The sequence below is a fragment of the Diabrotica undecimpunctata genome, chromosome 8 (assembly GCF_040954645.1).
Source record: "Diabrotica undecimpunctata isolate CICGRU chromosome 8, icDiaUnde3, whole genome shotgun sequence".
NCBI classification, from domain to species: domain Eukaryota; kingdom Metazoa; phylum Arthropoda; class Insecta; order Coleoptera; family Chrysomelidae; genus Diabrotica; species Diabrotica undecimpunctata.
In genome coordinates, this window is record NC_092810.1 from 95,449,146 (window position 1) to 95,465,316 (window position 16,171).

The window sequence follows — 16,171 nt, forward strand, 5'->3', positions numbered from 1 at the left end:
GTTGAAATGTATTAATAACATTTTATTTTGTTAATAAATAAATTAATTAAATTTATAAATTAGTGCAAAAAAACTGCTTTTTTACAAATATCTCCGTAAATTATTTATCAATTTTAAGAAAAAAACGGGAAAATAAAGATATTCTTGATATAAAAAAATGGTTTAAATATTGTTTATTTAAATTATAAGGGAAAAAACTTATAGATAAAAAACCAAATTCTGACCATAAATTATTGTTTAAAAAAAACGCAAGGTAAAAATAGGAGTATCTTTTTATCTATTCGTCATCTAGTAACCCCCACCTATGTCTTAAAAGCTTCAGATATCTGCGAAACATTTTGCCGTAAAATCGATGATTTTTGTATAACCAGACTGGGCTAGATGTAAAATTTAGGTATTATATATAGTTTATATATTTTATAAATCGAACAGCTGTTAGGTATGGAGTTAATGATATTTACTTAACTCTGTTATATAATATATATATATATATATATATATATATATATATACATATCTCATATATTAATATAATGTAATATATTAAGAAATAATAATTTTAATATTAGTAATTTTCAATACTATGTATGATTAATGAATTTTGTTTCTTTTAACTTTAAAACGTTGTTAAATACGGTTAAAATCTCTTAAAAACTATCATTATACACTTACTAAATATTTGTCCTTTGCATTTTCTGCTGCCCTTTTTTTGTAAGTCTGGACAAGCTCGTTTAAAATACGCTTATTCTTCGGATCATCTTTACTCAAACCAGGCAGAAGAAGTTTCTTAAAGTCAACGTCTTCCTCCTGACCATCTTCTTTAGCTCCAGTTTTATTTCCAAAACGTTTATATACTTCCAGTAGAATTCCTTCTCTATCACAGTAACCAATTATTAAAGGAACCCTGTTGTACTGGCCAGTTGTTAATAGTTCAATAGGGTTAGATGTAAGAACAGCTGTTTTGTTAGGTTTTTCGATATTAGGACCTATCACAAATGCGCCTTTTAAAGACTAAAATAAAATTTAAAAAAACATTAGAACAAAACAGATATTTTACTAGCATAATGTAGAAGTATATTACAAAATTGGTGTGTTAGAATAAAAACGAAATAACTTGACAAATTTTAAAAATACAGAAATATTTAAAAATAACACTATGACATAATGCACCAATAGGCCCAATTTATAAAAGAATTATAGAGCAGTATGCGAAAATTATAGATGTATCGTTTAACTATAAGTAATACTTTAAACAAAAAGGAGAAACAAATAAGTAGGTAGTTATGATTGATATAGTTGCGAGAAATATTAGGTACTAATTACCAACACACTACACGATTATATGCGGCGACTTTAACGCAAAGATCGGTCTAAAGCAGGATGAACAGAAAACAGCACTAGGTAAATTTGGATCCAAAGACAGAAACGAGAGTGGACTAACACTATTACAATTTCTATTACAACAAAACCTATACCAAATGAATAGTTTCTTCTCTAAAAAAAATTACAGAAGATGGACGTGGAAAAGCCCAGATGGCAAGATCAGAAATGAGATAGACTACATAATCAGCGATAAAAAACATATATTCAGTGATGTCACAGTCCTTAATAGCTTTATTACAGGCAGCCATCATAGAATGGTAAGAGCCAAACTAAAATTAGACTTAATAACAACAGAAAGATCCAAAATGATTAGGAAGAAAGCCAACCCGATATGGAACAACACAACGAATTTAAATGAATACCAAGACAAAAAATAAAAAATTCTACAAATATTGACTTCATGAATAATGTTAATACCCTTAACGAAAATATCTTGTAAGCTTTTCGAGAGGCTCACGTAAAATGCTGCCCTAAAAGATGCCAAGACGAAAAAATAACCATTGAAACAAAGCAACTAATAGAAATTAGAAGAGAAATCAAAGAAAACGAAAGCATTGACGAAGAAAAACTACGAAAAATAAACAAAGGAATGGAAAACGTGTAATACACAAACTAAAGACCAAAGAAGGAGTCCCCATATCAAATAGAGAAGAACTACTACACATAGCAGAACACGTATATCAAGAACTATACACAAATCAAAGAGAAGACCAAACGAACTTGGAAGCCGCTGCATCACTCAAAATTATCAACGAGGGTTTAGAGCTCATGCCAGAGATCACACTAAGCGAAATTAAAGACGCAATGAGAAAGATAAAAAACAAAAAGCACCAGGAAAATATGAAGTCGTAACAGAAGCTATAAAGATAGGCGGACGTGCTTTTCTTAACCAAATGAAAATATTGTTTAACCTTTGTCTAACAGGCTGTTAGACCGTTTGAAAACCTTAATAGAAAAATCGATAGAATATAACAAATCGCTGGTACTTATCTTCGTAGACTTTCACAAAGCCTTCAATACCGTGGAATTAGACAGCATTATAACTGCTCTAAACAATAGTAGAATAGACTACCGGCTTACAAAGTTAGTACAAACATTGTACCAAAACGCTATAATGCGTGTAAAACTACATGATACCATCAGAGAAATTCATATAAAGCGAGGTGTCAGATAGGGCGACACTCTCTCACCTAAATTATTTATAACGGTTCTCGTATACGCCTTTAAAATGCTAAAGTGGAAAATAGAGGAATAAAAATAGACGGGGAAATGCTCAATCATCTTAGTTTTGCCGACGATATAGTACTTATTACCGAAGATCTGCGTGAAGTACAACAAATTCTACAAGAATTAGAAAACGTATCTTCAACAATAGGTAAAAAATGAACATAACGCAGAATTTAATATGAAGCAAGAAGCAATAGAATTAACTGAGATGGCGAAATCTGGATTATAAGAACACGAGGACGAGAGAGAATGCTTTGAAAAATTATACTTTGCACTACTAAGTAATATGAAGTCAAAATTTGATAAATTTTATACTAGCAATAGTGCAGGTTCTTCAGGTTATAATTTATGCGATGCTCCAATTCAACAAAATCGCTCAAGAGCTGTCGATGTGCCCGCGATAAAATTGCCAAAATTCACTGGCAGTTTTGAACAATGGATAGAGTTCAGAGATTTATTTAAAGCCTTAGTTGACGATAACATTACATTGTCTAATATTCAAAAATTTTATTATTTACGGTCATGTTTGAGTGATGAAGCATTAGGGCTTATAAATCAATTTCAGTTTCCGAAAATAATTATATAATAGGCTGGGATTTGTTAAAAGATAGGTAGGATCAAACGAGTTTATTAATCCATAGTCATATAAAACAATTATTTGAATATCCAGTTATACAAAAAGAAAGTCATGTAAGTTTGAGATCATTTTATGATAGCTTCACTAAGAATTTGCGAGCATTGCAAGTTTTAGGTGAGAATGTAAACATGTGGGATAGGTTATTGATATATTTGTTTACTAACATGTTAAATAAATATACTCGTCGAGAATGGGAGCTATTTAGAATTGAGTGTGATTTGCCCAAACTGGTTGATTTTATTAAATTCTTAAAACAACGATGTGAATTATTAGAGAACCTTGAAGTTTCAAATGTAGTTCCTGATAATTTAAAAGAAAAATTTCAATTTAAAGGTTTTAATAAAAAATTCAATAACAATAAAAGGAATGCATTTGTAAGTACTCATCAAGCGGGATAAGGTGCGGTAACCTGTTATTTTTGTAAAGGAAAACATACTATTTTTCGATGTGAAAAGTTTTTAAACATCTTCAGCTATGCAGTTACCTGAGATTCGTAAATTAAATCTATGTAAGAATTGTTTGAGACCCGGACATGACATTATGAGTTGTAGGCATTCAGGTTGAAAAGCTTGCGGATGTCGACATAACAGTCATCTGTATGTCGATAGTTCTAGGGATACTAGGGCATCTAGCGATAATACAAGGGAAAATAATAATCATAAACAATCAAGCGATAATTGCAGAACTATTAAAAATGACAATCGAACATTACAAAGTAGGTAAATGTGAAAATCGTAACAATAAACAAGTAGAAAGTAGTCATACTTGTTTTATCGAGAAAATTATGACATTAAAAGTGCTTCTGTCAACAGCCTTGCACAATATTAAGGACAGCCAAGGCAATGTACATGCGTGTAGGGCTCTGTTAGACAATGGATCACAAAGCAACTTTGTAACAAGGAGATTTTGTGAAAAATTAAATATAAGTATGGAGTCGGTTAATTTTAAAATAATAGGAGTAGGGCAAGCGATATCTAAGCTAAATAATTGAGTGAAGCTAAATATATCTTCTTGTACAAGCGATTTCAATTTAGTTATTGATTATTTAGTGTTGGAAAATATTACCGACAAGTTACCTACCACCTCATTTAATAAAAACAGTTTAAAAATACCAAAGGATATTAAATTGGCTGACCATACTTACAATCGGGCGAGAGAAATTAATCTGTTAATAGGATCATCTGTATTCTGGGAAATATAACAATTGGACAGGATTTATGTCTTCTTCTTCAGGTTCGTTTTTCTATCGGAGGTTGGAAATCATCATCGCTATTTTAATTTTATTGGCCGCGCTTCTGAATAATTCTAATGAGCTGCAACCGAACAACTCTCTCACATTTCTTAGCCAGGATATTTTGCGTCGTCCTGGGTTTCTCTCCACTTGTATCTTTCCTTGCATAATTAACATAAGTAATACGTACTTCTCACGCTTCTCATTATATGATCCAGATATTGAATCTTTCTAATTTTAACAGTTTTTATGACCTCACATTCTTTATTCATTCTTTGTAACACCTTTATATTAGTTACTTTTTCAGTCCACGATATTCTGTGGATTCTCCTGTAGCACCACATCTCAAATGAGTTTAATTTTTTGGTTTCATACTGTTTTATTGTCCACGCTTCCATGCCATATAGTAAAGTAGAAAAAACCTAACAACGTAGCATTCTTGTGCGGATCTCTAGATTAAGGTTACGGTTGCAAAGTAAGTTCTTTAATTTTATGAACGTGTTTCTTGCCATTTCTATTCTAGATCTGATTTCTTTTGTTTGATCTCCATCTTCGGTTAGCCACGTTCCTAAATATTTAATTTAATTAGGATTTAATTAAAAGATAGCAAAGTTGTACTACAAGAGACAAAATTAGGATGGATCTTGGGAGGCGCGATAAGCTCAACGATAAGCAAAATATTGTTAATATTCTGGAAGATAAAAGATGTTCATTCTAGTCTAAAAACGTTTCTTTCAGAAGAAGAGCAATATTGCGAAACTTATTTCAAAAATACATTCAAGCGATCAGCAGACAACAAATTTATTGTATCGATTTCATTTAAGGAAAATTCAACAGATCTCGGTGATTCACGTAAGAGTCCTTTACAAAGATATTTTTCACAAAAAAATGGGCTTTTAAAAATCCCGAGCTAAAACGCCATTATGATATATTTATGCAAGAGTACTTACAATCGGGACATACGAGTTCGATTGATGAAGAAGGCGAGCAGAAATTAGCTTACTATATGCCTCAGCATGCAGTTGTTCGCGAAACAAGTAAAACTATACGTCTTCAAGTAGTATTCGAAGCTTCAATGAAATCGGGATCCGGTCTATCTCTTAATGAGCTACAATGTGTGGGACTGACCTTGCAAGATGATCTTTTTTCTCCGGTTGTTCTCCGGTTTCGAAAGTATCAATTTGTTATGAGTGCAAATATATCAAATAAGCATCGAATGATTTACGCAGCTTCCGAACAACGTAAACTACAAAGAATATTTCGGAGACAAAACGCAGCCGATGACTTAAAATGTTATCAGCTGAACACAGTGACTTGCGATACGGCTTCAGCTCCTTATTTAGCTGCACGCTGTTTAACACAATTAGCAAGGGAACATGAAATAAGTAGTCCTTAAGCGAATAAATCAATAAAAAGGTCTTTATATATAGATGATTATCTAGAAGGAGCAGATAGTCAGCATAAATTGTCAATTAAGGCTAAAGGTGAAAGATTTATGCGATAAGAAAAAAATAATGGGCTTATTTACTAGTAATAATTTAAGAGCCCTACTCAACATATTAGTAACCTTGGCACAAAAGGAGTCTTTACTTAAAGACTTTGAAAGATTAAGTAAGGGTTTAAGATTGAAACGCAATAGTATCTTATTACTGTCAATAATTTTGACAGTAATATAGTGTGACAATAGTAATAGTGACAATAATTTTGTCACCTAAACATGTACTAACACGTTTAATTTTAAAATCTGAGCATCAACGATTGATGCACTATGAGCCAACTATGTTGTTGGCTTCGATTATAGAAAAGTTTTGGCTAATATCTGGACGTAATAATTGCAAGGGAATTGTCAGAAACTGTATCTCATGCATTAGAGCAAAGCCTATACTTGGTAATAACATTATGGAAGAATTACCAGCTACGCGAATAACACAATATTTACCATTCATTAGTATAGGAACGGATTTCGCTGACCCGTTTTTTTAAAAGATCGATTGACTAGAGGTTCTAAATTAATAAAAAGCTTTGTATGTATATTTGTATGTTTGTCGACAAAGGCTGTGCACCTAGAGGTTATATCTGATCTAACCACTGCTTGTTTTCTAACTAATTATATACGATTTGTGAGCAGACGTGGAAAACCAAGTAAGGTTTATTCAGATAATGGAAAAACATATGTAGAAAACCTTTCTCAAAAATCAAGCAATATCGGAAGAATTCAATAATTACTTCACCGAGCAAGGAATAGATTGGCATTTCATACCTTCCAGAGCACCAAACTTGAGTGCAGTTGCGGTTATAGTGGGTGCAGTTGTCCACACCCTTGGTTAAAAAGTGACAGCAGATGCACAGAAAGAAGAAGAACATGAAGATAGCTATAGACTTTATTTTGAGAGTAGAAGTACAATTTTTGTAATGAGTTTTTTGATAAGTTTGTTTCAGTAAAAATAAAGTAGAAACTAGTGTATCAATTTTTACGCAAGCATCCAAACAAGCGATTTTACCCCAGCAATCAGTAAGACCAAATTTATGACAAATTTGGTTCCCAGCGAATACCTAATCATCCAAAATCCAGTGGTAAAATTGACAGGGCAAAAGATCAGTAGGAAGACGCCAGAACTCGTGGCTGAAAGACCTGAGGAGATGGTTCGACCGCTCATCCGCAGAGATCTTTCGCGCAGCAGTTTCCAAAACTGCAATTGCCATTTGGATCGCCAACCTTCGAAAGGAGACGGCGCAATGAGAAGAAGAAAATTGACAGCAAAACACATGTATCTCGTTTATGAAATTAGAATAAGCAAGGATAATCAGACCTGTGAATTTCAACGACCAATAACACTTGCTTGGGCGACGTATGGTTTACTAAGAGACATCTTTAAAAGCAATATCCCGATAGCTATGAAACGGAAGAAATTTGACCAATGCCTTTTTCCTATTATGATATACGGAGTAGAAACTATCACTCTCACAAAAACAACAGCACTAAAAATGCAAGTGGCACAAAGGCGCATGGAAAGATCGATTCTTGGCGTGACAAAAAAGACAAAATAAAGAACCAAGACCTAAGGAAAAGAACAGGTATCACTGATGTCGTCGAACGTATAGCCAAGCTGAAATGGAATTGGTCAGGTCATGTAGCGAGACTAAAAGACTCAAGATGGACCAGAAAACTAATTGACTGTCGCCCAAGAAAAGACAAACGCAACAGAGGACGACCACCAACACGCTGGACGGACGACATTAAACGAAAATCCCAGAAATGGCAACAAGACGCACAGGACCGTGAAGAGTGGCAAAAAATGGGAGAGACCTACTTCCAGCAGTGGACAGAAGAGCTTGCATATAATGAAAAAACACAAGAATAAAGAGAAAACGCTCAAATGGTATTTATTGATTTTGAGAAAACATATGATAGAGTTACATTCAATAAGAAAGGAGTCCCCAGTGAATATGTAAAGATTGTTAGAGACGTGTATGAGGAAGTAACTTCTAACTAGTGTTAGAACGGGTGAGTGAGAAACTGAAAAATTGCATGTAAAAGTAGGATTGCACCAAGGCTCGGTACTTAGGCCTTATTTTTATTTTCATTAGTTCTAGATCAAATAAGAATGAAAGTACACGGTAATATTCCGTGGTGCTTAATGTATGCCGATGATGTAGTGTTAATAGGAAACAGTGAAAACGACTAAAAGATAAAGACAAAAACTGGACCAGAGGAGACAAGTTCTTGAAGAAAAAGGTTTAAAACTTAGTAGGACAAAAACAGAGTATTTGGAATGTTCATTTAAAGATGGAGTTGGCGCAAATAGAATGATATCTTTGGATGGCAAAATGATTGTGAAAAGTTGGAGAGGAATAAAGGAATAGATGGAAATGCATGCAGTAGAATTAGGATGGTATGGATGAAGTCGAATGTTTGGCAGTTAAAAAGAAAGTGGAACAACGAATGCAAGTGGTGGAAATAAGAATGCTTAGATGGATAACTTGAGTAACAAAAAATAAGGGGATAAAGGGATAAAATTAGGAATGAGTATATAAGAGCAAGTCTAGGGGTAGTACCAATTGTTGCCAAAATAATAGAGCATAGGTTAAGATGGTTAGTAAAGTCGCTCTAAGGATGGTGGACAGCTGGTATGAGGAAGAAAGCCTGAAGGTTAACCCTAAAAAAACATCTGTTGTTCCCTTCACCAGAAAAAGAGCACTGCAAGGCTTACAGCCACTAGTGCTCAAGGGAGTAGAAATCCCATTCACAAGTCAGGCCAAGTACTTAGGTGTAATATTCGACTAGAGGCTGACATGGAATGCACACATTCAGAAAGTCACACAGAAGGCCACTATGGCCCTGAACACATGTAGACGAATGTGCGGTAAGAATTGGGGGTTAAATCCTAAAATGAACCTCTGGTTGTACACAAGGGTTATAAGGCCCATGATAACTTATGGTTCAGTGGCGTGGTGGAACAAAACGCAGCAGTCCGGGGCGATTCGATTGCTCAGTAGCACACAAAGGCTTGCATGCTTGAGTGTTACAGGAGCCATGAGAACAGCCCCAACGGACGCGCTAGAAGTTCTGCTAAACCTACCACCTCTGCATATATACATACAGAGTGAAGCCAGATCAATAGTACATCGGTTGATCCAAGGCCAAGCTCCAATAAGTATGATGCAGGGGGCTGATAACTTAAGGCTATACCAGGACATAAAGGCAGACCCCGTTCTAGGAATGCCTGTAGACCGAATGGTTACGAGGTATAGTTTTAACAAAAATTTTCAAATTACAATACCAAAACGAGAGGACTGGGAAACTGGTCCGCCGCTAACAGCAAACTCAATATGGTATACGGACGGCTCCAAAACGGATACAGGTACGGGGGCTGGAATATATGGCATAAAACCAAGGACAGAAGTCCGGGTATGTCTAGGAACATACGCGACCGTATTTCAAGCCGAATTAGCTGCTATACACAGGTGCGCTATGGAACTAATCGGCCGAAATGTAGATAACGACTCCATCGTTATCTATTCGGATAGTCAAGCGGCTCTAAAGGCTCTCAGTTCGGTACAGGTCGATTCATGGCTGGTATGGAACTGTTTGGATGTCCTCTCTCAGGTGGGAAGTCAAAACAGGTTGACACTTGCCTGGGTGCCGGGACATAAGGGTCATCATGGCAACGAGAAGGCCGATGAATTGGCCCGAGAAGGCGCATCTACGCCACTGGTTGGTCCGAAACCCTTCTTTGGAATCGCAAATACGATAAAAAGGGAAGCCATACACAAATGGGTGCAACAGAAGTCTCTTGAGTGGTGGAACAACTCACCAGGACAGAGGCAGGCCAAACAGTTCATCAAAGGACATTCGGCTAAATTTACAGCAGACTTACTTTCGCACAGACGCAGGACTGTCAGAATGATAGTGGGTCTGCTCACTGGGTACTGTAGACTCAATAGACACTTGAGTCTCATAGGCCTGACAGAAGAGGACACCTGTCGTTTCTGTCTGGAAGAAGAGGAAACCGCTCTACACGTTCTGTGTCATTGCGAAGGTCTCGCACGAATGCGGTTTCTAGAACTCGGAGAGGAAAAACCGGAAGCACCAGGCTACATGAAAAGGCCACTATCAAGGCTGTTGAGTCTCATTAAGAGGACCAAGCTAGATGAAGTGCTTTAAAATAAGGGGGAAACACAATAGATCTGCAAAGGTCGCAGTGTATCAGGCTCTATTGGCCCCCCATTTTCTACATTCTACATTCTAAGATGGTTAGTAGGAGAGAAAAACCAAAAGAGACCTGGGGGAGAATATTAGGCAGGACATATTGGTTAATGACAATAATATTGATATAGGTAAGCCAAGATAGAGACTTATGGAGAAATGTAATTAGGCAAGCTGACCCCACATAGGGATAAAGGTAAAGAAAATGATAATGATGATATATATATATATATATATATATATATATATATACATAAGTAAAACTTATTATATTTTAGGAACCTACCGCATAAAATTTTTCTTGATAACCTAACAGTTCTTCAACGGATAACTTTTTTAAAACTTCTAAGGCCTCTTTTTCAGTCTGCACAGTATCAGTAATTGTTTTGGTAAACGTCAAACCATAATCTTTAGAAAGTAGCCATGGATTCAACACACATCCACTTTGTAAAATAGCTTTATGGAACAGTCCTTTTGACGATGGTGATACTACATGAATGTGAACAGACGCACTTCCAGCACTTTCCCCAAATATCGTGACGTTATTGGGGTCTCCGTTAAAGGTCTTGATATTATTTTGTACCCACTTCAGTGCTAGTTGTTGATCTTTTAAGCCAGCATTACCAGGAACGTCTAACGATGTGTCATCTAGATGTAAAAATCCCAAGAAACCTACACGATAGTTTATTACAACAAGAACGATGTCCTCAGTCATTAGGTGTTCTGGTCCATAAAAGTGGCTTTTGTTACTACCACTTACGAAAGCTCCGCCATGGATCCAAACCATAACTGGCTTTAATTTATTACATTCTGATGGTAACTGTAAAAAATAAATAAAACAATGTTATTTTTTTATTTTACGGAATATAGTTTCTAAAATGTACTTCTAGTAAAAAATGGATGCTTTGTAAAAAATTTCACCCATTTTACTGCACTATATAACTTTTTTTCGTCCATTTTTCATAAGTAATAAGTATATGTGATCTTTTATGCCTACGTTATCATAAATTATGAAAACTCTGCCTTTATAGGTTGTTTTTTTTTTGGTTAAAATAACTGGTAATTTATATTAATCAAACGTGTTCTCAAGTATTGGTTAATTTAAATTAAATTACCAGTAATCTACTTAACCTCAGAAAAAAATTATCTTTTCTTCCTAATAGATTGACCAATCAGATCATTTTTGGAAAATTCAAATTTTGACCCCAAGGTTTTATTAATAGTTGCAGGTCGTGATCCGCGATGCAAATATGATAAATAGCTTTATATTTTACGTACGTATATTCTACAGGGTGTCCAGAAACTCTCCTGACAAACGAAGACCGGAGATTCCTCAAATAATTTTAAGACAATTTAACCCAATTTACCTAGTCCGAAAATGCTTCCTAAGGGAGCTAGAGCTCTTTGAAGATGGCGCCTTGTAATTAGTTTTTTTAGTACACCCAGAACGCTTTTATTGAGAAAAACAAAAACTGATACGATTATTTATCCTCTAGATTTCAGTTGATTCCATCAATTGCGAATTTCTCGTACCGGTCATAGGCGTCCGTTTTGGGTAGGTCAACGGTTATTTTACCGCATAACTTTTTTGTCTTTTACTTTAAGCATTCGTGATACCAGATTATTAAATTTTCAGGTTATTCTAGTAATAAAAATTACTCCTACTTTAAGTCGGCACCGTTTTCAAGAAAAATCGATTTAAAAATTTTTCGTATTTTCGTCATGAAAGTTAAATTATATTTTTTTCACTAGTTGGCTTTGAACTGTCAACAGAAGTATACCCTATGATTTTCATTATCAATGTTTTCTCAATTTTTGAACTATTCCTTTTTGTTATTTACTGTGGGTCATTTAAACACAACAATGTCAATTTCAGTTCATCAAAAATGGTTTATACTAATGAGAAATAATCTGATATGCTTTTAGTTTATGGCAAAATAAGGTGTTACGCTCAAGCAGCACACCGTAAATAAGCTGAAAAATTTTTCAATCGTGAGCATTTCACCTATTCAACATTTACAGCTGTTCATTAACGATTAAGAGAAACAGGTTCAATGGTCCGAAAAAGTAAAGAGACAGGAAGACATAATGATGAAACAGCCGCACATGAAGATGTTGTTTGAATGAAAATTGAAACAAATCCAGAAATTAGCGTTCGAAGACTATCTGCCAGGTATTACAAAATTTCAAAATCTTCCGTAGGAAATATGTATCTTACACAACAAAAATGTATATTCTTTTCATTTTACAAAGGTACAAGCACTGCTACAAGGAGATTTTCCTACTCGTGAAGAATTCTCTAGATGGTTACAAAATCAGAAAAATCAAAATGAAGATTTTTTCGGATACATTTTATTTTGCGACGAAGCTACATTCCTAAAAAATTAAATTTTTAATGTACGTAATGCACATTATTATTCGTACGATGGTGACAATCGCCACGTTGTTTAGGAAATTAAGCCTTTTCTGGGCTTCTAGTCCAATTTCTTCCATATTTTTTTTTACCTCTTGATTTCATCTATTTTTTGGCCTTCCTTTTCTCTTTTTTAAAGCTATAGTGTAGTTTAGTACCCTTTTTGGAGTCCTCGTGTTCGGCATCCTTTCTAGGTGACCTCGCCATCTTAGTCTCTGTGCTTTTATGACTCCTATTATGTTAGGTTGATTATGTAATTTCTTTAACTCATCATTTGATCTTCTTATCCATAAACCGTCCCTTATTATTCCTCCATATATCTTCCTCAGGATTTTCCTTTTCCATATGTCCAGTAAATTTTTTTTATTTTTTGTCATTGTCCATGTCTCACTGCAGTATGTTACTATTGGTTGTGTAGTTGTTTTGTATAACTGTATTTTTGCCTTTCTTGATAAAAACTTGCTTTTCAACATTCCACCAAGAGCATGTACACTTCTATTGCCTGCCGTTATTCTAGCTTGTATATCTTCTTTAATATTAGGTTTGCATGATATTATTGCACCTAGATATGTAAATCTTTCTACCATTTCGAATTCGTATGATGATCTTTCTTCTACTTCTACTGTAAACTTTTGTCCATCCTTGATCATCTGTCCACTGCATACATTTTGTTTTAGTTTCATTTATGTAAAGTCCAAGTTTCTTTGCTGCTTTTACTATTCTCTGTACTATCTCCTGTAGCTCTTTTTTTCCTCTTTCTAGCAACACTGCATCATCCGCAAATGCCAAAACTTTGTGTCTTTTATAATATAGGAATCCTTCTCTATTGATTTTCGCTTCTCGTATTATTTTTTTTAGGCATAAATTGAAGAGTAATGATGAAAGGATCGCCCTGTCTTAATCCTTCGTTTACTATAAATTTGTTCGATGCATGATAGTTTACTTTGACTCTGTTTTCTGTATTCTCTAAAGTAAGATGTATCCTGTTACGCAACTTTCTACTAACTCCCAGTTCCTCAGGGGCCTATTTTAATTCCTTCCTCTTTATTCTATCGTATGCTTGCTGGAAGTCGATGAATAGCGCTATCGTTGGTAAGTTGTGTTCATAGCTTTCTGCTTGTAATTCTCTGATTATGAATACTTGGTTCGTTGTGCTTCTCCCTCGTCTAAATCCGCACTGATATTCGCCTATTATATTTTTATCTTCTTTCTCTAGCTTATCTTTTATGGATTTTGATAGGACTTTATATACGGTATTTAGTAACGCTACTATGTAATACTGCATTCTGTTTTGTCTCCTTTTTTGTGTAATGGGCAAATAATGGCTTCCTTTTAATCTTCTGGTATTTGTTCTTTTATCCATATTTCCTTTATGATCTTGTATATCCAATTATCTAGCAGTTTTCCACCATATTTCATCACCTCTGCTGTTATGTTATCGCTTCCAGGAGATTTGTTGTTTTTCAGATTTTTTATGATTTCCTCGATTTGTTCTTGTCTGGGTGAATTATTTTCTATGTCTTCTAAGTGCTCGATTCTTGCTTTTGCTTCCATACATTCTCTTTGGTTTGACTTATTATTGCCATTTAGTAATTCATCAAAATACTCTTTCCATCTTTCGACTATTTCTGCTTCCCCGCTTATATTATATACTGATTTGTTTTTAACGAATATGGGTTTTTGTTGGAAACCTTTTTTTTTTCATTTCTAGCACCTTGATATAGGTTTTTTATTTGTTTATTTTTGTAATTCTCTTCTATTTCTTTTAGCTTATTTTCTATGTGTTTTCTCTTCTTTTCTCTCAGCACCCTCTTTACTTTTTGTCTTTGCTCCATATATCTATTATTTGTCTCTGTTGTTTCTTTCGTCATCATTTCCATCCATAATGATTTTCTTAGTTCTATTTCTTTTTGGCACTCTATGTCGAACCAGTATTTCCTGGTTCCAGTATTTTTTGCTGATTTGTTCATTATTTGCTTCATGTTTTCCCATTTGTTCTCAGTTTGCTCTTCTATTTGTATCTTTTTAGTTCTCTTTCCATTGTTTCTTCGTATATTTCTTGCTCTTTCTTTGTTGCTAATCGAATTGGATTATGTATACATTTCTTTTCTTTTGTTTTGTTTTTGTTTTCTGGTATCAGTTGCTTAATTTTGATACTCACCATGTAATGATCCAAGTCAGCGTCTGGTCCTCTGTATGTTCTTATCTTCTTTATACATTGCTGTTCTTCTTGTTCGATGAGCACGCGGTCTATTTGGCTTTTAGTAATTTATTCTGGCTATATCCATGTTTCCTTGTGTATTTCTTTTCTTTCGAAATATGTGCTTATTATGATCATTTTTTTTTCTCTTGCGAAATCTATCAGGAATTGTCCGTTCTTATTAGTTTTATTGTGTTTACTATATTTTCCTATTGTCGGTCTAAATACTTCTTCCTTTCATATTTTGGCATTTGCGTCGCCTAAAATAATTTTCATATCATATCTGTGTATAATATTTTCGATTGTTCTGTTTAATTCACTGTAGAAATATCTTTGACATCTTTATCTTTTTCTTCTGAAGGTCCGTGAATATTTATGAGGTTGATTTTTTGGTATTTTTCCTTGAACCTGATACTACATATGCGGTTTGATACTGGTTTAAACTCTACTATTGCTTCTTTTAGCTCTTTTCTTATCATAAAACCTGTGCCTAACGTTCGATTCTTTCCGCAGCTATTAAAAAACACTATCTTTTATTTCTAATACATCATTTCCCAGCTGTTTCGTTTCCTGTAAATCTACTATGTCAAAATGGAACTTTTCGATCTCCCTCGCTAAATGTTAAAGTTTGCCTTCTCCATATGTGCCTCTTACAATCCATGTTCCTAAAAGTAAGTGTTATTTTCGTACAATTTTTTTGTATTTTAGTCCGGTTTTCATATTTTTCCTCTTTTTTTTTTTTGTATTATCGCTAACCTTGTTCTGTGCTTGTTTTGTCAACGTTATTCCAGTAGTACATTTAGTTGCTAGTTTTTTGATGTTTTTTTAACTATTGCGCCTGCTTTGTCATTCCACTTCCATTCGCTGTTATTTACCCATTTTTTTTACTCCAATCTTGAATTCATTTCCTTTATTTCTTTCTTCTTGAGCAATGTTTCTATTTGTTTTCTGTATTTTTTTTTATGGTTGCATCTTCGTTGATATATATTTTTTACTCTTTAATTTCTTTTAACTTGTGCTTTTTCCATTATTTTTCTTTTTTCTTCTTGGTTTTCTAATTCAATTAGGCATATTTTTCCGCCTAACGTGTGAGCATTTCTTATTTTAACCTCTATCCCTATATGTTGTTTGATGAAATTATTGATTGTTCCTTTTAACCCTGCTTGCTCATATGTGTCTATCCTTAGGCCGTTCATAACTATGTTATTTATTCGTCGGTGTTTTTCCATAACTTCCATGTTTTTTGTTATTTCTCTGAGTTCCTCCTTGATCTCTATATTTTCTTGTTTTATTTATAAATTTTCTTGTATCAGTTCTCTGTTTTTCATTATAAAATTTTCTATCGTTTCCTTGCTTTCTTTCTGATTTCTTTT

The 16,171-nt window shown here is 34.2% G+C and overlaps 1 protein-coding gene across 1 annotated transcript in view; it reads right to left on the bottom strand.

The window, feature by feature from the left end:
• Positions 1-16,171, bottom strand: part of LOC140449008 (uncharacterized) — a 158,152-nt gene that overhangs the window by 114,906 nt on the left and 27,075 nt on the right. Inside the window, exons 3-4 of the mRNA XM_072542148.1 lie at positions 10,472-11,005; positions 673-1,011 (exon numbers count right to left, since the gene is read on the bottom strand). Of these exons, the coding sequence (XP_072398249.1) occupies positions 673-1,011; positions 10,472-11,005 (873 nt within the window). The remainder of the gene's footprint in view (positions 1-672; positions 1,012-10,471; positions 11,006-16,171) is intronic.